We start from the raw sequence: 26310 nt of genomic DNA on the forward strand, positions 1-26310 counted from the left end.
ACTGTGAAATATCACCAGTGTGCTCAAAAGCACCATCTCTTTTTATTACTATTTCTAGGACTGATGAGTAAGATTGGAAACAACTCTCAGAAATAAGCCTTGGGGAATTCTGGTGCAGAATGACTGTAGCATTGGCTGACTCACAAAATTGTTCCTACAATGGTTGAGGCAAAGAGAGAGAAACATAGTGGAGAATGCCTTTCGTTGAATTAACCTTAGTGAAAATTGTATATATTGAGACAAAAAGTAACATCTGGAGGATCACAAGTTCCCCAACACTGTCCAATCCAGCACATCTACAGTACAATGTTATATCCCTGTTTACTCAGAAGTAAGTCCTACAGGATTCAGGGCACCTTACTGTCAGGTAAGGTGCCTAAAAATTCACATTTGCACAAAGAAACAGAAAAGGGTTTCTCAGCTAGATTGGTAAAGAAAAAGCAATTTATATGTGTTGTATTTGCAATATAACACTGTGCCACCAGAAGGTGCTGTGGAGTCCCGTTTTTACCTACCGGATTTCCCTGTTTAAATGTACGTGTTTAACTGAAATGCTTCTTTGATGTGTCTAGATCCAGCCTTGGTTCAAGCGAGAGGCAGTGATTCAGCTTAAAGGCTTTAGTGAGACATCAGGAACAGATTGAGGGAAACAGGGAACAGGATCTGATTTATATACACTTCGACTCACACCTGATTGGCTGTTTTGTGCCTAGGCAGCGAATCACAATGCAGGCTTCAGAATCCTGGCCTGCCTTGTTATGCGGACTCAAGCTCAGAGCAGGGGACACTCAGGAACATACATAAACAGGTACATTTCAACAAACTGGAAGAAATTCCGATTTCAGATCCAACAAGAGATCATAATTTTCTGCTTTGTTTTGGAGAAGCAACGGGTGTTCTTGTTCTGCTGCTGTGAGGCGAATGATTCCTTAAGCCTACAGTGAAAAGAGACAATAATCATGTAAGCACCAATGCGTCTGTGGACAAGATGGTAAAAGCAAGATGGTGGACTTGCCCAAAGATTGAAACCTTTTGGGACATAAATAAACCTTTTGACGAAATAAAAAAATTGATAAGGACATCACACACAAAAAAGGCAGAGGCATATCTATTAGGAATTCTAGATAAAGATATCCCAAAAGATAAAACTAACTTATTTCTATACGCGACAACAGCGGCAAGAATTTTGATTGCTAGCTATTGGAAAGAAGACAGCATCCCAACAAAAAGAGAATGCTTGGGGGAACTTTGCGAGTATCTGGAATTAGCAAAACTGACGGATATAATAAGGAGAAAATCCAAAACTATGGTTATGAAGCAATGAGAGTTCTTAAATGATTATTTACAAAACCAGGGCTCAACTACAAAAATCTGGTTGTGTTTAGAATAATCTTGTGCGTAATATGAGACATTAAGGAAATCCAAAGGGAAAATATGAAGAACAGAGGTTCTGACGAATGGATTATTAAAAACGTGTGAGGTAAACGGTGGAAGTCTTTCTTTTTTTAAAAAAACCAAAACAAATTATTTAAGGTAGATAAGGACAAGATGAAATTATACAATTGAATATAAATATAGATGGGAAACGGCTATGTATTGTGAGTACTTATCTACTTTTAATTTTTTCCCCACTTATGATCTTTTTCTTTTACTTCTTTATTCTTTCTTTGTTCTTTTTTTCTTTTTTCTGATATCTTTCATTTCACTGCTTTATTGTGAATAGCATTTTATAGAGGTATAAATAACTGTAAATATGAAAAGAGACAAAATATTCTCCATTTTTTTTCCCTTGGTTAGATGTATTTTCTTTTTCTTTTGTATTTTCTTTTGTTGTGAATATGTATGTTTTCTAATTTGTACTTAATAATAATATTAATAAAATTAAAAATAAATAAATAAAGCAAATACTTCATGCAAATATGGACAATAATGTGAGATTTTGGTTAAGTTTGGTCTCTGTATGTAAAACAAACCATACATTCAGAGAATGGTCATTAAATATTTATTTATTTAATTAATTCATAAAATTTATACACCGCTTGATGGTAAACAACAACCTTCAATCTTCAACTAGCATTAAATGATGATATTGAGGTGATACGTACATATAACCCTTTTAAATCTGGTTGTGACCATGTTAGGGGGAAAGCAACCCATTATTCACTGAATATGTTTTAAGCTTATATCTCAACCCAGCAGTCCACCTGAGGCAACTTGCAGTCCACCTGAGGCAACTTGCAGTGCCTGGCTATTGTGCCCTGACTGCCTTTGGACAATGAAAAGACTGGCAGTCCTCAGGGAAGGAGTTGCTAGTTTTGAAATTCATATGCTATAGCTGGGTTCCAATAAGTAAACCAAGTTGATTATGGATTCTGAAGGTGCTTGTTAATCTCACTTAGCTAAAAATGTAATTCCACTTCTCCATATCTAACACATGCCATCTTTCCTGAATTGCAGGAGGTTGGACTAGGGGCTCCTCAGAGTCCATTCCAACTCTACAATTTTATAATTCTATATTAGCCATCAACTCACAAAAAGTAATAAACTGGAAGTTCTCTTTAATAATTATGAGCTCACCTTCAGCAGCTGGGATATCCAAGGTTGCTTTTTTGTGGGTCTTTCTGGATTTTACTCTCGGAGAGGGGACTTTGCGCTCTTGCCAGCTCTCTAGCTTAGCTTCAGGTAAGAGAAATATATAATTCACCAAAACAATTCAATGGTGCATTGAAAAAGCGAGATAGAGGACCAGCAATTATCTAACTAAGGGAGCAGTCTTGTGCCCTCTGGGACAGTGGCTGAAGGTCCTCATGATGCTACAGACCACCCTCTGTGATGCCACCAGAAGTTTCCACACAGCAGTGATGGAGAGCACAAGGAGAAGGGGACGACAGAGGATGAGATGGTTGGACAGTGTTCTCGAAGCTACCAGCATGAGTTTGACCAAACTGCGGGAGGCAGTGGAAGACAGGAGTGCCTGGCGTGCTCTGGTCCATAGGGTCACGAAGAGTCGGACACGACTAAATGACTAAACAACAACAAACTGACATTTGAAGATGCTTTTCAAATTGCATAGATAAATAGAGGCAAGTTCACCCACCTACCTAGGAACTTAGCATTAATGACCGACTCATCTTTCAACAGAGGTGTAAATACTCTCTTGGAAGGCCTTTCACCTCCTGGAAAGGGCAAAGGAAAGGAACAATTATAGTGTGTGGTTAGGGGTAGGGATGGGATGTCCTGTTTAGCGCTCAGAATAAAGTACAAGAGTTGAGCTAGCTGTCAAAGACTTCTGCATGAGTCACAGCAGAACAGCTGCCAATCACAGCTGTGGCCAGCATTGTAGTTCTAACTAAGCACGTTCTGTTAGAAGCAAAACTCATTTTCAGTGGGTTCTCACTCACAAGTAGGGCTGGCTGAAAAAACTGATTTCCAGAAATTCCGACATGAACTGATTTGATTTTCTTGGACTAAAGTGTAGATCAGAACACTAGGTTTTTCCAAATTTTGCAAGACTATTCTTGGTTAATTTTTTTTAACCAAAAGGAGCTTTAAAATGTAAATAAAATCAGTTTAGAAACATGGGCATTGAGATACCATACATGCTAAAATACATGTTTTCTAATAAAATACTGTCCATTGTTAAATATGGTTTTTCAGGCAGATTTTTCTTTATAAAATCACAGATATATAGGAAAATGGGGTGGGGTGGAATGAAAGCATGCAAAATTGACACAGAGGTGAAATAGGCAGATCCACCTATCCTTGCCTCTGAGTGACAGGCATAGGATTGGCTGCAAAGAACACTAGAAGTAGCTACACTTTGTGGACCCAAATGCAGAATTGTAAGCAATAAGACTATCAAGGAACTGCTCACCTTCTTGCAAAGTGTTTCAGGGCCCACAGTAGAAGACTTTACAGGCAAAACTGTGCATTTGTGCACATATCCATACATGCACAGGTAAAGGTCTAAACCTGTGGTCTAAACCACTGAGCCTCTTGGGCTTGGGAAGGTTGGCGGTTTGAATCCCTGCAACAGGGTGAGCTCCTGTTGCTCTGTCCCAGCTGCTGCCAACCTAGCAGTTCAAAAGCACAGCAGTGCGAGTAGATAAATAGGTACCGCTGTGGCAGGAAGGTAAACGGCGTTTCCGTGCGCTCTGGTTTCTGTCATGGTGTTCCGTTGTGCCAGAAGTGGTTTAGTCCTGCTGGCCACATGACCCAGAAAGCTGTCTGTGGACAAACGCTGGCTCCCTCGGCCTGAAAGCGAGATGAGTGCCACAATCCAATAGTTGCCTTTGACAGGACTTAACTGTCCAGGGGTCCTTTACCTTTTACCTTTACATGCACAGATAGTACCGATTCCAGTGTGCATAAATTATCATGAGAACTGGATTCAGACTTTCTTGGTTTTAGGTGCACACTGTGCAGTTGTACTGACATACCTGTCCACATGGGAGTCTAGAGATTTGGTGCAAGGGACCTACTTGTAACACCCAGGAGCACGTAGGCCTCACGTTCCCCCAGAAGCTCAGTTGCGGAGCGCTGCTTGTTCTGGAGTAAATTCTTCACCTGGCCGCTCTCGTCTGCTAACTCTATGTCATCTGAAACACATGATTCAAGAGCTGGCAAGTGTTATTCATTCACACGCTATCCCTGGTTTTTTCAAACGTAAATTTTGAGCTTTCTGCACGTGTTCAATTTGTGTCAGGCCTTCTCTGAGGAATGTGCTTCTACATACCTTGGAGTCTTTAAAAGAAAGGCAAACATGCTCACAAGGAGGCTGGATGTCTGTGTCAGAGCACTGAATGCTGTCTCAATTAGCCTCCACACTCCAGGATTTGACAAAGTCTCTGCTGGATCAAGGTGCTTACTATCAGTGAGTGTAACCCACTGAAACATCTAAATGCATGGATACACACTCCCACCCCCCAACATACAAAGTGCACAAAGATTTTTAGCTACTGTACCTTCGTCCTCACAGCCGCAGCGGCGTTTGATGCCATCTAGGAGACGCTGGACTTCACAGTGAATGTTAAAAATGTCTGCCCTGTTTTCTACAAAGTAAAAACAAATTTGAAAAATTAATTTCATTTTTTGAAAAAAAAATAATTTCAACCATTTATATGCCACCTTTCAGTAAAACATCTCCCAAAGTAGCTAACGATAATTAATTAATGCAAGGATAAAACCAAGGGAAACAGCTGTTATTCACATGCTTGTAACCTCCAGGTTAGACTAATATAATGTGTCCTTGAAGATTGCAAGGAAACTGTAGTTTAGCTGAAAATACAGCTTGTGGGGTTGCTAACTGGGTCCGGGTGCCAGAAATGTGTTTCCCCCCTGTGTTTAGACAATTGCACTGATTCCCAGTCTATTTCAAGATGTTGGCTCCCCTCATCTCTGGCCAATGGCCGTACTTGGTGGGGCTGATGGGATGTGTAGTTCTGCAAACCCTGGAGGGCAAAGGTTCCACACACCTGTTGCAAGACAACAAAGCTTCAAGGCCGGAAGGTCACTTACCACCATGAAGCACAGTTACAAACATTTCTGCTGAAAACCTGAAGGGGAAAAGAAGGGAAATGAAGAAATGTGCCATGGGGTCAATATATAAAAGACTGAGCTTGTTTATGCTGTTGAAGTATCTTACTCCTCAGCGAATGCCCAGGAATTGAGAGCATGGAGGGGGGGACATGCTGTTCTTCACATTGAATTCCCTAGAATTCCCTTCCTTCCTCTACCTTTTTCATTCCAAGGGCCACATTCCCTCTTAGAGAACCCTTTGGGGGACGCATACCAGCAATAGAAATGGCTAACTTACATGCATTCATGCTCAGCACACATCCCTTAGCAATTAGGCTTGAAAAAACATTCTACATTGTTATTTTTCTTTTTGAAAATATATATATCCTAGTTTTCTTTTGACACAAGAACTTGGAACTTTTTGCTACCATTTTAAATTTCATTTAAAAACTATGCATTAGACAACCCACAAATGCCTGCTGACCCAAGCAATCACTGACCTTTCCGGATGATGTGACAATGGCAGGATGCTATCAGTAGCCCTAATCCAAAACTGGGATGGACTGACGTAGCTCAGGGAGCCAGGAAAACGTTGGATGGTCAGGTGCTAATTGCCACCTTTGTTCCTAAATTCCCCACCAGCCTTGCAAATGAAAGTGATATTGTAGCTATTTTCCAAGCAGCCTGATACAGCACGCATGTGTCTTTATTGCTGAGTGCTGCTTGGGTTTGTTTCCGTCTCCATGGGTGACATGTTGCCCTAACAATGGGCCTGGTAAACAGCAGCAGAGCCAATGAAACCTTCCCTCTTTTCTACCAGTCATGTAAATATTACCTCATCCTCCACGAGCAAAGAACCTGCCTTAATGTACTTCTATGTGGATGAGGATCTCAGGAAATCTAGGGTAAAGGAAGTCCTTAGTTATCTGAATAGAACAGAAATAAACAGCAATAGCATACTCTCTAACATTTATCTAATGAAAATTGGGGTGTCCTATTCAATATTAGCTGGGACATGGGTGGTGCTGTGGGTTAAACCACAGAGCCCAGGACTTGCCGATCAGAAGGTCGGCGGTTCGAATCCCCACAACGCAGTGAGCTCCCGTTGCTCGGTCCCTGCTCCTGCCAACCTAGCAGTTCGAAAGGATGAAATGCAAGTAGATAAATAGGTAGCGCTCCGGTGGGAAGATAAACGGCATTTCCGTGCGCTGTTCTGGTTTGCCAGAAGCAGCTTAGTCATGCTGGCCACATGACCCAGAAGCTGTACGCAGGCTCCCTCGGCCAATAAAGTGAGATGAGCATCGCACCCCAGAGTCTGCCACAACTGGACCTAATAGCCAGGGGTCCCTTTACCTTTATTAAATAAAATAATAATAATAAATAATAATAATAATAATAATAATAATAATAATAATAATAATAATAATAATAATAATAATAATAATTTATACCCTACCCATCTGACTGGGTTGCCCCCTCCACCACTCTGGGCAGTTTCCAACATATATAAAAGCATCATAAAACATTAAACACTATATACCTTCCCTATACTGGGCTGCCTTCAATGTCTTCTAAAGGTTATATAGTTACTTATCTCCTTGACTCGGGGGTTGCATAATTCCGTACTGTCCAGCATTTCTCCAATGAAAATAAAGATGTCTTGCCATCCCCTCCAGCATCTTGCTGATGAAAATAGGGATGTTCTAAGGAAAAGTGAGACATTCTGGGATGAAATCTGAGACCAGGATGGTTTCTGTAAATCTGAGACTGTCTCTGGAAAAGAGAGACACTTGGAGGGTCTGCATTAAAGGATGGAGAACCCACCCAAGGGGACTCACCCAATTAAAGTACAGGGCGGGAATACCCCATTATGCTATTTTGGGCATCATGTTTCTCAAACATAATGTGTGTTAGGCCCTCTTAGTTGTAGCAGGAGGCACTGAGGCTGCATCCAGACAGCAGTTTATTCTGTTTTCATTTATTTCCTTACCTGATAATTTCCAAATTTCATGTGATCTCTTATGCAACATAAAAGCCACTTCTGAAAAAAATCTAGCAGAAGTTTAGCACTCATTTCCATAGCATTTACTTCCAGAGGGGGAAAAAGACTGTCTCCAACCCTGTTAACCCAGAAAATCACGGGAGTTTTTTTGTGTTGCAATTTCACTTGACCTCTGGGAGGGATTCCAGCATACAGCTCTTTTCCCATCATTGAAAATTGAGTGTGACAAGGCAGTATAGCAATAAAAAAGCCACAGTTCCATAACACAATGGATAATGCAGTGTAAAAGGAATGAACATTAGAATCTGGGATAGAATCTGATGCGCTAGCATTATAATCAGGCAAAGTAACACAAGAATCCCCACATCTGAATGCTCTCCAAGTAGTGTCTCCTTTGTCAGGTGGTTCGGCTGTTATAGATGCTCATAGTGACTATTTGTGATATTTGTTACAGGATCAAACAGAATTTATTTTCCCACTGGGAACATGAAGCATGAGGCACAACCACAGTCCTGATTCCTCTCACATTTTGAATATTTACATGATGATTTTCAGGTAAGCTACCTAACAAACATTTCTCAAATGTGGCATTATCATATTTGCATTTTTATCTCCCATGGAAATTAAAATTTTTTGCTCAACTTTACAACATAATGCACGTATTTTTCAACTGCATCCATCAGATTAGCAGTTATGGATTCTGCAACCTTTCAGGTGTCCACCTAACTCTTTGGGTGTGTATCAGATTAATTCAGAACTGTCATTTTGTGATACTGTAAACAAAACTGCCATTTCTCAAACTTCCTCTCTGTGTGTACACATTCCATACATACCTTCTCTTTCATGCAAAGTCATCTTGAGCCAGAACTAACCACCTTTCCTTCTGTTCATTTTTGACACCTGCAATGACCAAACCTTGTTTTTGGCTTCCCTTCTCCTTTGAAAAAGTTATTGCCTATATTCATTTGAAACTGGCAAGGACAAAGGAAATCATGTGCACGTTGGATTATAACTCTGTAACTGCACAATACTCACGTGATATTGCTCACAACACACCAGTAATGCACATCCATTGAGCACTTAAAATTTCCTTCCTAGATACTAACTGGAAAGGAAGGAGCAGTAGCAGGCAAACTGGTGAACTTTTGAAAGCTACAACAAAACTTGAGAAATCCCCTCACTGTCATTGAAAGCCCCTTCTCTCTGATCCCAACTATTTTAAAAAGAGAAAACATAAGAAGACCCCAGATTGTAATCCACATACCCTCAAACCATTTGGTACCCAAAACAGTTGCCTCCAATTTGCTACTTGGATTCACTCCTACTGCAATTCTTTAGGTCCCAAGAGAGTTAGGTATTTAAGTAAAGAGTTGATCACTCCAGCAAGAAATAAACACAGCCAACCAAATGTTCCTTGCTGGTTCAGAGTTTTGGCCAGTCTCCCCTCAGCTGCTGAGCTGGCCACCATGATGGATTTTCAGACAATGAGCCAGTTCCGATTCAACGTCTTTGATTTTCTGTGCAATGAGACTTCTCTTGATTCCCAGCAACACACTTTGGTCTCTCTTGGCAGCCCAAGATTCAAGATGTTCCGAGAAGTGCTGTGCTTTCTCCTCAGGAAGACAACTTGTAGACTGTACAATGGGTGGGGAGGAAGGAGAGGAAGTGGGAAACAAGCAGAAGAAAGCCACTGAGTTGTCCTGAAGCAATTACTGGAATAGTGGTTGAGGCAAGATTGTAAACCAGGAGATCTGAGTTCTCATTACTCTGGTGCTACTCAAGAAGAGCAAGCCAGACAGTGTGGCCTCCTTCCTCCAGTTCTGATGCCTTGAAAAGCACTTGCTTCAAGTTTGTGACTGAAGAGTGTTCAATGAAGGCAAGCCAACCTTCAACCAACTGGATGCCCTCCAGATGTTTTGGATATGCTGGCTGGAGGCTGATGGCAGTGGTAGTCCAAAACATCTGCAGGGGAACATCTGGTGGGGAAGGTTGATGTAAACAGATTATCTAGCAGATGTTGGGTGAGGAACTTCATCATAGAATGAGTGAGATCTGTCTGCCCAGCCTCACTCTCTTGGACACTAACTTACAATTTCCTGGCTTTTGTCCACCACATGCCCCAGAGTGTTTCAATAAATGTTCCTTTGCATTGCCATTTTTAGCACTGTAGACATAGGCAGCTATGCAGCAAGCACACTTGCCACATGATGTGTGTGAAGTGAGTTTGAGAGAGGGATAAAAAATTACTATTCCCTAGTTCGTTCCTAGTCTTAAACCCAATGCCCAGCCTTATGGGGCTGTTGTGTAGATGTTGGGTTGTTGAGCACTTTGCATACAAGGAGCACTGTCAAGGCATATTCATATGAGTTTAAAATAATAGTCATTTGCATCACTGCCCCCTGCAATGAAATTGTGGTATGCACATACTGTAAATGAGGGTGACTCCTCTTGTGCTCTGAGTTCACGGTCCAAATGTTCCTCCTCTTCCTGGATTGTTAAGGCCTGCACTGTCAGCTGGAAGAAGTCCTCATTCAAGCCATCCAGCATCTCCTCCAGCTCTTCAATCTTCACCTAGAAAATGGAAACCATTAAGAATGAGGCCAAATGCAAGCGAGGACACAGCTGCTCTTGGAACAGTTGTGTAGAAGAGAGAATTTCATCATTTGCAGAAGGTCATTTCTTACTGCTAAAAAGGCAAGAGTAGCCCTTCTGAACAGGACACAAGAGCCCCGACCTCTAATGCACTTGGGCATGCCACACAGATGCCCAAATTGCACATCATTGGTAGATCCATGGATGGGACTGACCTATGCTTCCCTCCCCGCATCATGTCTCTTTGATAACATGTTGATGTTGTTTGTTAAACCACAATGCTGTGTCATTGCAATAGCCTTATCCTGTCCTCAGTGAGTGACAGTCTATGAAACATGAAGGGTATTGTATCATATTATATAGCAGGGTGGGGAACTGGATCTGACCAGCAGGCTGGATCTTGACCCCCCCCCCAACACCATGGGCTGTTTCCATTCAGTGGTCAGATCTGCCCATGAGTCAACAACCTATTTCACCCATTATGTCAGGTGAAGCATTTTCCTTTGCCTGAATGATCTGAAATCAAACCATGCAGGCAAAAAGAGGTTCCATGGGTACTCTGGTCGGCTGATGGGAGGCTCCTGCAAAACCCACTTCCACAAGGAGCCTTTGCCTGCCCTCCACCTGATGAGATCGGTATAGTCTGGGTAGGCATGGCTTGGGGAAGACAGCAAACCAGAACCACTGCTGGGCTTTATTAGGCCTGCAGAAAGGAGGTTCTCCACAGCTTTCACAGGTACACAACAGAGACATGGGCCAGTGTCACCCATGTATCTCCCTTAATAGGTAGTCTGGGGTGCAGAGCCTTCCAGTCTTGGAATAACAGCTCATCTAGAACTAGGGGTCATTTTGCCCATCCTTTTACCTTTTGGCAAGCCCATTATTGTTTTGCTCAGAATGGCCAAGTGCCAGTCATCGTATAAATAACCCCTTCCCACCCTATCTGCATAGGGGGTGTGTGTGAAAAGGCAGCCACCAGAAAACAACACATTTCCATAAAAAGGGTCTGCACATCAGAGCAAGACAGACTCTTCTAGAATTGGAAGGGTCTTCTTCCACTGGTGGATGGTGGACAAGCCTGATTTACATGGCCCCACCTACTAGAGCAAGTAGGAGGTGCAATGGGACAACCCATACTCTCTTCCACTGTAGAAAAATGATATTGACACAGCAGACATAAACAAGTCTTGCAAGGGGCTGAACTAGATGACCCTTGGGATCCCTTCCAACCCTACAATTCTATTATTCTAAGTTGCAGGAGGTTAAGAGCCAAGTTGATTTAAGGTCAAGTGAGCTACCTGAAGGTCAGAGGAATCTCCTGCCCAAGTCTTCCTCTCACTGCTGGGTGCTCTTTCCTCAGGTTGCCCTGAAGTTTCCATTATATTTTGAAGCTCTGCTTGCAGCAGGAAACTTCTGTAATCTTGAAATCTGGGACACACAGGAAGAGGGGAAAGGGAAAAAAGGAAAGTAGGATTTTCTGTGTGTTGCACCTGCCTGCATCCAGAGAACTAGCATTAAGCTCTCTGTCCATGCTTTGAAATGATGGAAAGAGGAGAGAAAATAATCAACCTGGTTAGAGAGCCCTCCTGGAGCAAGGCATCCATTAGGTTCCCAATATCATCTATTGTGGCTCAGCCCTTAATCAGAGGTAAGAACCACATGATGGAGAAGGTTATATTAAACCAGTGCTGTACTCCCAGGCCAAATTGAGTTAGGGGTGGAGTGCAACTGCTACTAACTCATTCAAAAATGGAGAGATTCCACACTTGCTACTACCTCAGAGCTATTTGCAGGATGGGCCTGTTTAGAAAGTGAACAATCTGGTTCCAGAGAATCTAGCTTGCCTGAAATGGCTGCTTTGCCTCAGAAGGTTATTAAGCCATTGCAGACATCCTGGTGGCCTAAATCAATCACTGAGGCAATGGAGGAGGCTGTCCTTCCAGAGCCAGTGGACCTTCAGCTGAAGCTGAATGTTTGAAGATTCAGGACAGATTTTTTTTAAAAAAAACACTTTTTCACACAGCCCATAGTTAAACTATGGAACTCGCTCCCATAAGAGGCAGTGATGGCCACCAGCAAAACAGGCCTGGAAAAATTCATGGAGAAGGCTATCCATGGCTACTAGCCATGATGGTTGGATACATTAATGCATCTGAATACCAGTTGCTGGAGACCACAGTAAGGGAGAGGGCTTTTGTGCTCAAGTCCTGCCTGTAGGTTTCTTTTTTTTATAATATTTTTTATTGGTTTTACAAAATTTTTACAAACAATACAAACAAATAAAGAAACAAACAAACATGTATAATTTCCTCTCCTTTTTTTCCATAAACCTCACTTCTCTGACTCCCCCAAACCTCCCCTTTCTACATCCCAGTTTCCGAAATTATTTCAGCAAATCCTAAACTTAATTTTATCAAATTTATCCCTTATTCTTTTCTTTTACTTAATCTTTTGTCGCTGTAATCACCTTTTCTTACAAAAACCTCAACATTTTAACATTCATCAATTTTGTAGTATTTCTTAAGATAAATTTTAAATTTCTTCCAATCCTCATCCGCCGTCTCTTTCCCCTGTTCACGGATTCTGTCGGTCATTTCGGCCAATGTCATATAGTCTATCACCTTCATCTGCCATTCTTCCAGAGTGGGTAGATCTTGAGTCTTCCAATGCTTTGCGATGAGTACTCTTGCTGCTGTGGTAGCGTACATAAAAAAAGTTCTATCTTTCTTTGACACCAATTGGCCGACAATGCCCAAGAGAAAGTCCTCTGGTTTCTTAGGGAAAGTACATTTAAGTACCTTTTTCATTTCATTATATATCATTTCCCAGAAAACCTTAATCTTCGGGCACGTCCACCAAAGGTGGTAGAAAGTACCTTCAATTTCTTTACATTTCCAAGGTTTCCCACAGGCGTCTGGTTGGCCACTGTGAGAACAGGACGCTGGACTAGATGGGCCACTGGCCTGATCCAGCAGAGCCCTTATGTTCTTATGATGTGTGTTGGGCCTGGAACACCATAAGGAGATTCCTCTACCCATGGAGGTTTCATTAGACATCACCTTCCTCCTACCTTGCCCACATTTTCCCACTGCATGGCTATTTCTGACTGCCTCTGCCTTCTAAAGAATAGGAAAAATGCTACATGCATCCAATCTGACTAACCCACAGAAGGATGAGGAAGAAAAAAAACCTGTCCACAGTTTAGTTTTGATGGAGCTCAGTCAGCACCCAGTTGCTCTAAGCTAAGCAGGACCAGAACTGGAGGCCAGTTATACCTCCAACTGCCAAGGATGAAAATTCTAACACTAATTTGCATACGGCTGACTTGTTGCATGTATTGTGATGGAAGCAAGACAGGTCGGCAGGTGCAGGCTGCACTGAGCAATGAGGTCATACCAAGATCAGCCAATGTGGAGTGTTTTCCATTTACACCATTGCGCCAGCAAAAAACGTAAGAGGATGTTTTCTTAGAAACTCTTTCAGCCACAACATCGTCTCTTAATCCTCTATCTACTGAGGACATAATTGATGCATAATTGAAGACTGAGAATAATTTCTGAGAACTATGAGATATCCCCATGGAAAAGAATGGATGTTGCACAACTGCACTGCTGGGTTGATTGCCTGTATTTGGTATCAGGATATTACCCAAGGGCAGAGTCTGATTCATTGCTTGTAAAGGAAGATGAGATCCTGTAGATAAATGAATGAATGGTTTTGGAAAGGCATTTTACTGCAGGGATATCGTCCTACATAGCTCCAGTTATCTAAGCGATTCTTCTGAGCAAGCTTATGTTGCGTATGGTATGTGCCTCTGGCATCATACTTATTTATTTACACAGACGATCCTCAGATGTTGCCTATTGCAGTTCTGTACTCCCAGAAGCTGCTTCAAAAAATGCAGGACAGGGCTGCTGGCAGGCTGGTCCTGGGTCCTTATAGGGTGGGGCTGGCCCACCAAATGAGTCAATATGTGATGAGACCACATTGAGTGGCAGGATCCACAGGGGCAGCAGAGCTGACCTCCAAGGAATGCATTGCTCCCTGATGTTGCCAGAAGTAAGAGCTGCCTTCTCTTCAGTAGCACCTCCAATGCTGCCTCTACAGCAGCCTCTTGTTGAATTAGACACAGTATTGATCTCCTCCTATCCCTAGGGAGGAAATGGGCAGGGGCTGCCCTTTGGGGTCTCCTAGGCTCTGAGCCTATCCAGCATGATTCAGAGAGAGCCCTGTGACAGCCTTTGTTTCCCACTTCAACCACCAGTTGAAGTTGATTTGAGTGCATGCGCCATTTTGGGGTTTGCCACAGGTACCGAAATGTCTTGCCCCAGTCTTGTTACTGCACCACAGCAAACACTGTTTCCAAAGTAAAATAACATTATAAACTCTTGCCTTTGCAACTTGAGACATTCACCTCTTTGTCTGGCCCTCCGATGCACTTGCTCCCTGTGCCTGCCAGGATCTGACCCAAGCCTGATCATGTCAGCGTACCACTTGGATCCCTCTAGCCAATATTTCTACAACTAGGAAAGGAGAAGATGGCTGCACACATACACCCTATATTTAAAGTGTGTTTTCCACTCCCAAATGAAACCTGGGAACTGTAGTTCATTGGGGGTGCTGGGAATTGTAGCTCTGTGATGGGGTAAATTACAATTCATCCAGGATTCTTTCTGGGGGAGGCAGAGAAGGTGCATGGTGTATATGCAGCTGATACCCTTATTCACTGACTCTGCCTGGCACATAGAAAACTATAGTGGTGGTAAGGTTTCTTTTGGACACAAATCTACAAGCATGGAGTCAGCTAATAGACATTGATGGATGCCTCCTCTTTCCAAGAGTCTTCTGTTCCTTGTCAGTAGCCCAGTTATCAAGCAATGGGGCTCCCACTATTAGCAGTTTACTCCACACAAACCGTTCCCTGAAGGAGATGCCAATAGAATTATCCGAGCTCAGTGACTGTTTTCAGAATTATCTCTAAGCTCAGTAATTGTTATCAGTGATGTAAATGAAAAACAGGACCGTTTTCGGATAATATATATGTACCAATATTAAATACACAGACAAAATTCATTACAAAGGGCTAGCTTCCTCTATTTCAGTGAGATAGGGAAGAAGGAACATTATATAAGCTAAATAATCAATTGTGCAACTGAAAAATGTCCTTGTTATTGGAATATATGCACTAATATCGCAACACAGCAATATGACACGAGTACAATTATTTGTCTGTCACAATCTTGGATTACTTATCTAGTGAAACCAACATCAGCTACCTTTCTCGTGGGCGTTGCTCAAGGAAACGAGAGTCAGGCAACATTCGGAGACTCAGCAGTTCTTCAAAAATCGACCGAGCTGCTAAACAAACAGGCGAGCAATTTTTCATCGGATTCTGAAAGAATCAGCACAGAAGGCAGAACTTTTAGTGGTCCTAATCAAAGGGACTATTCATCAGAAATATTGAGCGCCCAAGATTTTGCTGACATCGTGGGATTAATTTTTTATTTTTATTTGCATCCAGCTGCTTTGAAATTCAGGCCTTTGGGTTTTTCTTCTCACAACCCAAAAGCTGGGGGTTGAAAACAAAAGAACAGAAAGCATACACAGAAGTTAAAAACTTCCAACTCACATTCTACAGCCTTTTTCTGTAATTTAATAATTCTGAGTTTTATTTCTGATTGTAGTAATAGGTAGGGATGCCTGAGAAATTAGATTTCTGTGAATCCTGATCTGAATTATTATGTGTTGTTATTATTATTATTATTACATTATATCCCACTTTTCATCTAAGGAGAGCAAGGTGACGGGTACAATTTTCTCTTTCTCAATTTCATCCTCTAAACAACCCTGGGAGGTAGGTTAGGCTGAGAGATGGCGACATGTTCAAGATCACCCAGTGTGATCTTGGAGATTTGAACTTTGGTCTCCCAAGTCTTAGTCCAGCAATATACTGTAACCATTACACCACACTGGATCAATTGGCCTGATTCTAAAACTTCTATTCAGGGGTCAGCAAACCTTTTCAGCAGGGGGCTGGTCCACTGTCCCTCAGACCTTGTGAGGGGCTTTTCTTGAGGAAAATGAACGAATTCCTATGTCCCACAAATAACCCAGAGGTGCATTTTAAATAAAAGCACACATTCTACTCATGTAAAAACACACTGATTCCCAGACCATCTATGGGCCGGATTTAGAAGGCAATTGGGCCGGATCCAGCCCATGGGCCTTAGTTTGCCTACCCATGTCCTATATCATGTACAGTGGTACCTCGGGTTACATACGCTTCAGGTTACAGACTCTGCTAACCCAGAAATATTACCTCGGGTTAAGAACTTTGCTTCAGGATGAGAACAGAAATTGTGCTCCGACAGCGCAGCAGCAGCGGGAGGCCCCATTAGCTAAAGTGGTGCTTCAGGTTAAGAACAGTTTCAGGTTAAGAACGGACCTCCAGAACGAATTAAGTACATAACCAGAGGTACCACTGTAATGGATAGGAATCCAGGGATAGAGAAAAGAAACTACCTCTTTGTGCAGTGCTTAGTTCAACAATGGAACTCACTCCTATATGGGACAGTGAAGGCCACCCACATGAATGGTTTTAAAAGAGGATTGGGCAAATCTATGCAGGACAATGGCTATTAGGCATGATGGCCATACTGCACCTCCACAGTCAAAGGCAGTAATCCTTCTGCCTACCAGTTGAGGGCTCTTGTGCTTAGGCCCTGCTTGAGGGTTTCCCACAGGCGTAGAGTTGGCCACTGTGAGAACAGGATGATAGACTTTATGGGTCATTGGCACAATCCAGCAGGTTCTCCTCATGTGCTTATGAATTCAACTATCCTTCCGATTTTGTGCTTCTCTGAATTTGGCAAGATCATTTGCAGCTCATGCTCCAAAACCATTTTAGAAAGTGTCATTTACAATTTAGAGCCACATCTGTAGTGCTACAGCATGCACATCCGGCCGGAACACCTGAAAACTTATTACCTTCCCTGCTGTCTCTTCTGCTCCCCAAGAACACTGGAAAAAGGCATCTGCTAGGGCAGCCACTGCTGTGTTGAGCTCTTTCCAAAAGCCAACGTTTGGAGGAATAGCTTCCTTAGAGCCTGGGAGCAGGGGAGAAAGATAAAAAGACCGATCTGTGTCATCAGAATTCTTTGAATCCTCCAGATGTAGCCTCACTCAATGTGGAAGCCCCTTTCCATTAGACACTCCCATCTGGAGATTCAGAGTTTTGTTCAGTTCACTGTCCCTTGCCACAATATTACACCTTTCTGCATGCAACCATCCAGGCCAGATGAGATGTAGTTCAGGAGAGCCAAGCTCCAGACAGAATTTTTTAAGCTAGCTAAAGTTTGAACCACAATTTTGTCCAATTACTCATAGCGGTCAAGCGATGAGACTGTTTTGAAGATTCAGTAAGCTAAACCCATCTTCAGCTCGCCCTTTTGGAAGCCTGTCTGCATTATTAGGCAGGGCTTGTGTGGTGCAACATGCAGATTTAGAAATAGGCAAAACCTTCAGCAGAGCACCTCATAAGCCAGGAACCCACACCTCCATTGTGCTATTGTTAGCATAAGGCACAAACAAGGAAGAGGCCAGACTCTCTCCTGTAATATGCACTGCAGATCTAGTTCTTGGAGCTGCTGTCTCTCTGCTTTCCTCTGCCATGATCCTGCGCAATGAAAGGCTAAGGAAGGAAGTGAAGAGACAAAAAAGAAGATCTGCAAAAGGTATTTTTGTCCTTGCTTACAATATTACCCAAACAGCAGAAGGACCGAGAAAGGAAGATCATTATTGGGGAAACTATCACAATGAAGGAAGTGTTGTGCCAAATACCTGCTACACAAATAGGATAAAAAAAAAAATTCCCCTGCACCCAGTTATGCGGAAAGGATATCATTAGATCACAGGGTGTAGCAGCCTTCTTTGCATTTGACATGGCAATTGTCAGAATTTCATCATTATATTCCAGGCATTCAAATCAGCCTTCAGTACTATGAAGTACATGCTTTTGCATGCAGAAGATCCCCGTTTCACTCCATGACATATCTACAGTTAAAGGAAACCAGGTATCCTATAGCTGTAGATATCATAGAGGGAACAAGGGACCATGTGAAAAGAAACAAACACTGGGGATTGTTGGGAAAAATGGCAGCCCCATGGCAAGTTCCACTTCCCCTTGAATAATGTCTGAACAATTTGGCAATACATAGAATCATAGAGTCAAAAAGGATGCAGAGGGTCATCTAGTGCAAGCCCCTGCAATGCAGGAATCTCAACTAAAGCATCCATGACAGATGGCTATCCAACCTCTGCTTAAAAACCTCTATTCATTTCTTTCACTCCTATTTTTTATCATTGGGTAGAGGGGGAAGAGAAATCCACATCCGAATGACATTAGGACAGGCAGTAATGATAATGATGATGATAATAATAATAATAATAATAATAATAATAATAATAATAATAATAATAATAATAATAATTCATTATTACAGTCAAAGACCAGTTCAAGAGGACAGACAGTAAATTGAATTAGATCATGGGTAGGCAAACTAAGGCCCGGGGGCCAAATCCGGCCCAATCGCCTTCTTAATCTGGCCCGCCGACGGTCCGGGAATCAGTATGTTTTTACATGAGTAGAATGTATCCTTTTATTTAAAATGCATCTCTGGGTTATTTGCAGGGCATAGGAAGTCATTCATTATTTTTTTCCAAAATATAGTCCGGCCCCCCACAAGGTCTGAGGGAAAGTGGACTGGCCCCCTGCTGGAAAAGTTTGCTGACCCCTGAACTAGATGTTTCAGAGTGTGAATGTTGGCATGGGGCTGTCGTTTCCATTGCAATGCTGATTTCTGCCACCAGGTGGCAAGTATATATATAAAAAAGAACATGTCTGGCACTTTTGAATGCCTCTGTCAATCAGAGTTGACAGTGCTGGGTTGGATGGTCTGACAGCTTCCTTCCACCTAACTATATACCTGCTTTGATGTGTGCCATGGCATTCAGCAGCACTGTGACAAAGCCCCCAGCACTCTCCAGGTGTGATGAAAGTATATACAGGAACCTGTTGGTGGCATCATAGTAGGAATCTCTGGCGAACTGAACCTCCGTAGGGCCTTGCTTGGGGACTGCTTGAGCCAAGAGGAGAACCAGCGCTGGCAAGGAGAAGGCTCTTCCCAGAAGGCGTGTGACAGTGCAGGCAAAGCGGTAAACCACAAAATGGCGAGGGGAGAGGCTGGTGAGGTCAGTGGGGACCACAACATCAACAGAAGGTCCTGAAGAAAGGTGGCCATTATCTATGTTTTCACCTGGAAAAGGGGGACAGAACAATGGAAAGTTGGCACTGAAAGTCATTCTATAGTCAAGGACAGGGTTTCCCAAACTTGGGTCTCCAGCTGTTTTTGGACTACAACTCCCATCATTCCTAGCTATCAAGACCAGTGGTCAGGGATGATGGGAACTGTAGTCCAAAAACAGCTGGACACCCAGGTTTGGGACACATGGGTCTAGGATCATGGATGAGGAGCCTTTGGCCCTCCTGATGTTGTTGAACTACAGCTCCCATAAGCCCTAGCAAAAAAGGCCAATGGTTAGGGATTATGGGAGTTGTAGTTCAGCAACATTTGGAGAGCCCAAAGTCCTCAAGTCTAAAAATAGCATTATTCTGAAAGCATGAAATTGTTCTTTATTCCTGAATCACCTCAGTCCCTAAAATAGCCTTATCCCTGTGTTTGTGAGATGAATAGGGATGTTTGTAAAATGAACAGGAGTTCCAGGAGTTAGGTTATTCTTAAATGGTATATTTAGAAACATATATTTCTCTGACAGTGAAGGCAGAGCATTGCGATCATGGCTAGCAGCCACTGACAGCCTTATTCTCCATGAATTTGTGCAATCTTCTTTTAAAGCCATACAAAGTTGCTGGCCATCACTGCTTGCTATGGGAGAGAGTGCCATGTTCATTTATCTGTCCTGGGAGCTTTCAACATTCAGCTTCACGGGATGTCCACAAGCTCTAGTGTCATGAGAAAGGAAGACAAGCTTTTCTCTATCCACTATCTCTGTGCCATGCATAATTTTATGGCTTTTATCACATCCGCTTCTTAATCACTTTAAACCCAAAAGTTCCAGATAGCATCTTGGGGGCTGGCTGCCAGAGACAGTCAGATATAATATAAACGGCCGTCAGCGTGCACATGAGATTTCCTTCATGTCCCCCCACACGTTTTCTGCTTAAGCCCCCATAGGTAAAGGGACCCCTGACCATTAGGTCCAGTCGTGGCCAACTCTGGGGTTGCGGCACTCATCTCGCTTTATTGGCCGAGGGAGCCGGCGTACAGCTTCCGGGTCATGTGGCCAGCATGACTAAGCTGCTTCTGGCAAACCAGAGCAGCGCACGGAAATGTCATTTACCTTCCCGCCAGAGTGGTACCTATTTATCTACTTGCACTTTGATGTGCTTTCGAACTGCTAGGTTGGCAGGAGCAGGGACCGAGCAACGGGATTTGAACCGTCGACCTCCTGATCGGCAAGTCCTAGACTCTGGGGTTTAACCCACAGTGCCACCCGCATCCTTTTTAAATGCTGGAGATTTAAAGAGAAACCTTGGCATTCTAAAATGGAACGAAGCAAAGGGGAGGAATCACCAAACCACTTTGATGATTTGCATGTGTTTCTATGCATCATTCCCACTTCCTCTCTGAGGCAATCCCAAGAAACGCAGGGATAATGGGTATCAGAAGATGCAGGAATCAGCTCTATCACCTGGAGAAGGAGGCGAGTGTGGGGGCTGCTGGGATGTCTCCAAAAACTGCTTGATCTCGCCCAGGGTCTTGGCAAGGGGGGACGTCGCCATCAGGGCCTCTACTTCCAGCTCGCTTACGCAAGCAAGCATGCTGCTCTTGCGAGGCTGCAGGTCCAACCCTGACAAATACAGACAAGGCATATATCAGCTGAAGGTGCTGCTTGTAGACTCAGAGAGACAAGGATGAGGATGATGACTTCATGCAGATTACTAAATTCATGCAGCGGGGAGGGGCTGTTATGTAACACACTGTCACAAGGGTCACTTGCATGGCCTGAAAAAATGACCTGTATATACATAACTGATGCTCTGAAGCTTGCAGACCGCATGCGGCTTATGTTTCCATCTAGTGGCAGCTCAGGACAACTGCACCTCCCAACAACCACAGACAGGGAGAAACTAGACGGGCAATTAGGATTTCCTGTGGTTTTGTGTGTATTATTTTAAACTAAGCGGCTGCTTTCAAGATTCCGCACATTTTGAAAAGTGGTGTTTTCAGAAAGATTGTTAACCATTTCCTCCCTTACCCTGATCTAAATTGCCCCTTCCTGCTGTTAACACATGCAATTGTTTTGTTCTCAGAAGCCAACAGCATCTTCGGAGGAGCTTCGCTAGGGAAAGGGCATGGATGTTTAGGATATCAGATTCAAGTGCAGATGTTTACAAGAGTCCTTTGTGTCTGCAATTTGCACTGGGAGGGAGAACACCTTTCAGGGGAGCAAATGAGAGTCGCACCCAGCCACCAAATTGCATGTGTGTGCACTGGGGTCATCATGTGTACCTGTGAATGGATGGATATCAGTGGATTGGGTATGTGGATTAGAGAAAGGAGGTGGACTGGCTCTATCGACTTTTGTTTCAGGCCGCAAACACATTGCCCCAAAGGGAATGCAGCCCTCGAGGGAAGTGGGGGGTTCTCCTTCCCTGTTCTATAACCAGGTAAAAAGGCTGCACACATCCTTACCTTGGTCTTCAAAGCCACGAGAGCTAAGGGAGGCCCGTTTCCCACTGGAGAGCACACGCTGTGTCAGGGAGCTAGTACCCTACACAGGAAATAATGTTCAAATATCACAGGAATGAGAGACAGAGACAGAGAGAGAGAGAGAAAGAGAGAGAGAGAGAGAGAGAGAGAGAGAGAGAGAGAGAGAGAGAGCGAGCGCCAAAGGGAGACCTTCATTCTTACCGGACATCTTTGCTGAGTTCCAGCTTGCTCTCGGATAGCCAGGCCAGATCCACCAGCTCCATTGTGCCCCTGTGCCCCTTCTGGCTTCGCCGTCACCTTCCCAAAATGGATTTTCCGCAGCAAAATCCCCAGGACTTTCATTAACTCTGTTGCCTCCTGCCACTCAGAACCTAAAAGAATTCAGCAAGGCATTAATCAGTTAATACAGCTTCCTTAACAGCCTGTAAAGCAGCTGTTTTCATGCCTCTTGGAGATTTGCTCATGAACACAGCTACATTCAGAGCAAAGAAGCAAGCTCCATGGGTCACCACAAGTGTCACAGTGAAATATCCATAAGAAAAGAGACCATTAAAAGGTGCAAAGGAGAATTTTAAAAATGAAAAACACACCATTATTTGCTTTCACATTTTGGTCAATTTTAATGGGTGCCTGGCACTTGTAGAAAATTCCTTTTTTAAAAAATGGCAGGGAAGTGTTCTGTTTTCCCTGTTTTCCCAGCTCTCTCACCTGAGTAGCCCATTGCTTGCAAGACTCCAGAAAGCTTGATGGAGGAGCTCTCACTTTCTTGGGTCTCCTTGGCTGAACTGAAGGTGACCTGGGCTCTATCCCTGGTGACTGTGGACCTTTCCATGCCCTTCAATGCATCCATGTCCACTGTCTGTACCAGATCCTACAAACAGAGATCAATGGCCTTAATGTTTTACTGCTGTCTCAGATTTTATGACCTCGTCAAATTGCTTTTGCCTTCACTGGGGAACATTACATTGCTTAGGAAAATAGGAAGCTGCCTTATGGAAAGGTCAGACTATTGCCCATCAAACCTTTGAGTGGCAGAGGCTTTCCAGGGTCTGAGGCAGAGAGAATGACACTGGGTCCTGTAAACCAGGGATAAGGAACTTCAGGTTTTTTTTTTGCCAGGGGTGCATGTCAAATGTGGCCCTCCACTCCTCTCTATCTGGCCCTCGGGACTCTCCCCACACCACACCCCTTCCCAGCCAGCCACACCCTCTCTCCATAGGCCACACCCCTCAGGGGCCCTGCTTCATTTGTTGCTCCACCCACTTTATCTCTGGTTCTGCCAGCCACTGCATGTGGCCCCCAGAAAGTGGCCCGGAAGAGACTGCTACCTTTGGATTGAAAAAGGTTCGCCAGCCCTGCTACAAACATTTCCTAGTGAGCTGCTCTGGAAATCTGAATCACTCATCTCCTTAACCAAGACTTTCCCTTGGTATGTCTCACCAAGCCTCACACCAGACCTGCCCTGCCTCACCTCAGTTATCCAGTCTGCTGCTTTACCCTGCCAGCCCATTCACGACTATGCCGCCTGTTTGTGGCCCACAAGTCCATTGCCACATGCCAGGACCCAGACTTCATGGTGGCCTGTTTCAAGCCAGACCCCAGGCCTGACAGTCCCCTAATTCCCCATGCAGCCCTCAGGGGGCGCCTCCTTCTTTCAGCTTCAAGCTTATTGTAATTTAGCCACATCAATGTTGCCCATAGGTGTGCATTGATGTACCCTAGTGCAGAAACATTTAATGAGGGCCAGGGATCTAAAACCTGCCAATGTTGAAGGACCCTGCCTGGGCAGACAGACTCAGGGGCAACACCTCTTGGTTGCCCAGAAGTGTGAAATTTATTGCTATATTCTGCCCCCAGTGGAATTTTGGTACCTACATCTAGAATGGCCACCACCATGTGATTGGTCAAGAATCATGATCTAGCTAATCTGGTCCATAGATGGGCAGGTGCATTATACCCATTAGTAACCCATTCAGGTGAGTGCAGTGCTCCAGTTTGTTGGAAATAAAGTGGGGTCAAAAGCCAATGAGAAAATATATTTCTACACACATGCTCCCCTCCTCATAGCACTTACCAAAAGACTCTGGATCTTCTGGCTGATGCCTCGGTAGAAGGCCAGGACGTCTGCCCGGTGTTTTGCTAGCTGCGATGCCAAGTGAAGGTTCTGGTCCTCCAGCTTGTCATACAAAGTGCGGACACTGAAATCTTCCAGGTCTTTTGTTGCAAACTGGTCGCCTGAAACAAAGGCAGCTTATCCATTTAATAGACTATGAACTTTGGTATAAAGGAAAAGAAGCTTTGTGGTCCTTACTTTGATTTATTTCTTTGTGGTGGGAAGGGAGAAAAAGAAGCTCAGAAATGGAGAGGCTCTCCCAGTAACTCTCCCTTCTTATCTTGTCTTCGAAAATGGAATGGGATGAATGGTTGGGACAGAAGGACCCAGGTCCAAATCAATGCTCAGCCACATAGCTTGCTGGATATACTGGAACAATCTCTCTCTCACCCCCTTCTCTCTCGGTCTAAACTACTGCATAGGATTTCTGTGGTGAAACAACAACAACTGGATAGACTCCATGAAAAACCATCCTGATAAGTACATAGGGAAAACTCAGTTGGATCTGTACAAAGGCTCATCGAGTCCAGCTTCCTGTTCTTATAGCTCCTACCCAGGTCCCAGATGCGTATGGGAAGACCAGAAGTGGGACCTGGGTGCAACCACCACCTTCCCATTTGTGGTTCCCAGCCAGTGGTATTTAGAGGCCTCCTGTCTCTGGCAGTGGAAGCAGAGCAGCCACTGATCACCTTATCTTGACCTTGGGAAATGATCTTGCCAGCCTGTCTCACCTGATGCTGAATCTTGTACCATTCCAGCCCCAGGTGAAGACCTTTTTGAATCCCTTGAAGATCTACCCTAGAAGTTGGGGGCTGCACACAAATGTGGTCAGACATCCTTTCCCAAACTGGTGTCCTCCAGATGTTGCTTGACTACAACTCCCATCAGTCTGAGCAAACATTGGCCTACATGGTTTTGCATGTACAAAACCTTCTGAAAGGCACCAAGTTGGGGAAGGCTATTAATGAGGGTAAAAGAGGAGAGCGCAAAATATGGTCTGAAGCTCAACATCAAAAAAACGAAGATCATGGCCACTGGTCCCATCACCTCCTGGCAAATAGAAGGGGAAGAAATGGAGGCAGTGAGAAATTTTACTTTCTTGGGCTCCATGATCACTGCAGATGGTGACAGCAGCCACGAAATTAAAAGACGCCTGCTTCTTGGGAGAAAAGCAATTATAAACCCAGACAGCACCTTAAAAAGCAGAGACATCACCTTGCCGACAAAGGTCCGTATAGTTAAAGCTATGGTTTTCCCAGTAGTGATGTATGGAAGTGAGAGCTGGACCATAAAGAAGGCTGATTGCTGAAGAATTGAAGCTTTTGCATTATGGTGCTGGAGGAGACTCTTGAGAGTCCCATGGACTCCAAGAAGATCAAACGTATCCATTCTGAAGGAAATCAGCCCTGAGTGCTCACTGGAAGGACAAATCATGAAGCTGAGACTCCAATACTTTGGACACATCATGAGAAGAGAAGACTCCCTGGAAAAGACCCTGATGTTGGATAAGATTGAGGGCACAAGGAGAAGGGGATGACAGAGGACGAGATGGTTGGACAGTGTTCTCTAAGCTACCAGCATGAGTTTGACTAAACTGCGGGAGGCAGTGGAAGACAGGAGTGCCTGGCATGCTCTGGTCCATGGGGTCACGAAGAGTCGGACACGACTAAATGACTAAACAACAACAACACGTGAGAAAGAGAGTGTGTGACACATCATTGAATGAGAATGAATAGAAGTGGGAACTACAACAAAATGTGGCAGTGTGAAGTGCTCCATGCTCAGGATTCAAACTATTGCATTCTATTTCTCTTGCCCCCCCCCCCAGTTTTTCACCTCCTCCCCTCCTCATCAGTGAGCATCCCATGCCCTCTGAGCAAGCTCAACCCTTGTAGAGCTGTTTTAGGGTTTTCGCTTACCCCCTCCTTTTAAGGTTTTCCCTGCTAAACATTTGATGCTGCCCGTTTGTGCCTTGGTGATGTCATTTTAGCTACACAAGCAATGCCATTCACAGCCTGAACTTTAGGAATACAGGGAAGGATCCTGCAGAACTTTGGCTAAGTGGGTCAAAACCTGAAATCAGTCCCCAGAAAACCACAAGGTTGGAAGCAAATATTGACAGTTTTCACAGCGTCCCTAGTGAGGTGCCCTAGATACTTCCAAAGTGTTAATTATCAGCTATTATTAGTCTGGTATGATGTGCGCATGACATTCAAGCCTTTCAGGGTGCAATATATATATATGTGTGTGTGTGTGTGTGTGTGTGTGTGTGTGTGTGTGTGTGTGCTCATTTA

General features: G+C 43.8%; 2 protein-coding genes and 1 long non-coding RNA gene across 7 annotated transcripts in view; all 3 read right to left on the reverse strand.

Annotated features, from left to right (window-relative positions):
- Nucleotides 1-603: 603 nt before the first annotated feature.
- LOC310696071 (uncharacterized protein CXorf65 homolog) lies at nucleotides 604-6513 on the reverse strand. Of its 5 annotated transcripts, none has more exons than XM_083481234.1 (7): nucleotides 6018-6513; nucleotides 5518-5555; nucleotides 4965-5051; nucleotides 4482-4598; nucleotides 3102-3176; nucleotides 2578-2676; nucleotides 604-935 (listed from the first exon to the last, which is right to left on the reverse strand). In XM_083481234.1, exons 2-7 carry the CDS (start codon nucleotides 5540-5542, stop codon nucleotides 859-861), a joined length of 480 nt encoding a protein of 159 aa, XP_083337360.1. In that variant the 5' UTR covers nucleotides 5543-5555; nucleotides 6018-6513; the 3' UTR covers nucleotides 604-858. The 5 variants fall into 5 exon arrangements, with proteins under 5 accessions (XP_083337360.1, XP_083337357.1, XP_083337359.1 ...); XM_083481231.1 differs by having other exon boundaries at nucleotides 5518-5711; nucleotides 5969-6513; XM_083481233.1 differs by lacking the exon at nucleotides 6018-6513 and having other exon boundaries at nucleotides 4512-4598; nucleotides 5518-5968.
- LOC310696126 lies at nucleotides 1671-2564 on the reverse strand. The gene is made up of 2 exons (XR_014520448.1): nucleotides 2236-2564; nucleotides 1671-2204 (listed from the first exon to the last, which is right to left on the reverse strand). It is a non-coding gene; the product is annotated as an uncharacterized lncRNA (long non-coding RNA).
- Nucleotides 6514-7963: 1450 nt separating the features above from the next.
- Nucleotides 7964-26310, reverse strand: part of LOC310695940 (uncharacterized protein) — a 146495-nt gene continuing 128148 nt past the window's right edge. The window contains exons 79-89 of the mRNA XM_083480876.1: nucleotides 23978-24138; nucleotides 22612-22774; nucleotides 22105-22274; nucleotides 21886-21964; nucleotides 20882-21040; nucleotides 19096-19425; nucleotides 17099-17217; nucleotides 15388-15503; nucleotides 11410-11539; nucleotides 9947-10090; nucleotides 7964-9153 (exon numbers count right to left, since the gene is read on the reverse strand). Of these exons, the coding sequence (XP_083337002.1) occupies nucleotides 8965-9153; nucleotides 9947-10090; nucleotides 11410-11539; nucleotides 15388-15503; nucleotides 17099-17217; nucleotides 19096-19425; nucleotides 20882-21040; nucleotides 21886-21964; nucleotides 22105-22274; nucleotides 22612-22774; nucleotides 23978-24138 (1760 nt within the window). The 3' untranslated portion in view covers nucleotides 7964-8964. The remainder of the gene's footprint in view (nucleotides 9154-9946; nucleotides 10091-11409; nucleotides 11540-15387; nucleotides 15504-17098; nucleotides 17218-19095; nucleotides 19426-20881; nucleotides 21041-21885; nucleotides 21965-22104; nucleotides 22275-22611; nucleotides 22775-23977; nucleotides 24139-26310) is intronic.

The sequence above is a fragment of the Podarcis liolepis genome, assembly GCF_965112155.1.
Source record: "Podarcis liolepis genome assembly, chromosome: 16".
In the NCBI taxonomy this organism is placed as follows: Eukaryota; Metazoa; Chordata; class Lepidosauria; order Squamata; family Lacertidae; genus Podarcis; species Podarcis liolepis.

Bases quoted from the DNA above. Each gene is read 5' to 3' on its own strand.
- LOC310696071 (XM_083481231.1), bottom strand. From the start codon at position 5,593: ATGGCACATTTCTTCATTTCCCTTCTTTTCCCCTTCAGGTTTTCAGCA. The intron at 5,052-5,517 runs GTAAGTGACCTT...TTTACTTTGTAG, and splicing joins TGTAACTGTGCTTCATGGTG to AAAACAGGGCAGACATTTTT. The intron at 936-2,577 runs GTGAGCTCATAA...TTTTCACTGTAG, and splicing joins GGATATCCCAGCTGCTGAAG to GCTTAAGGAATCATTCGCCT.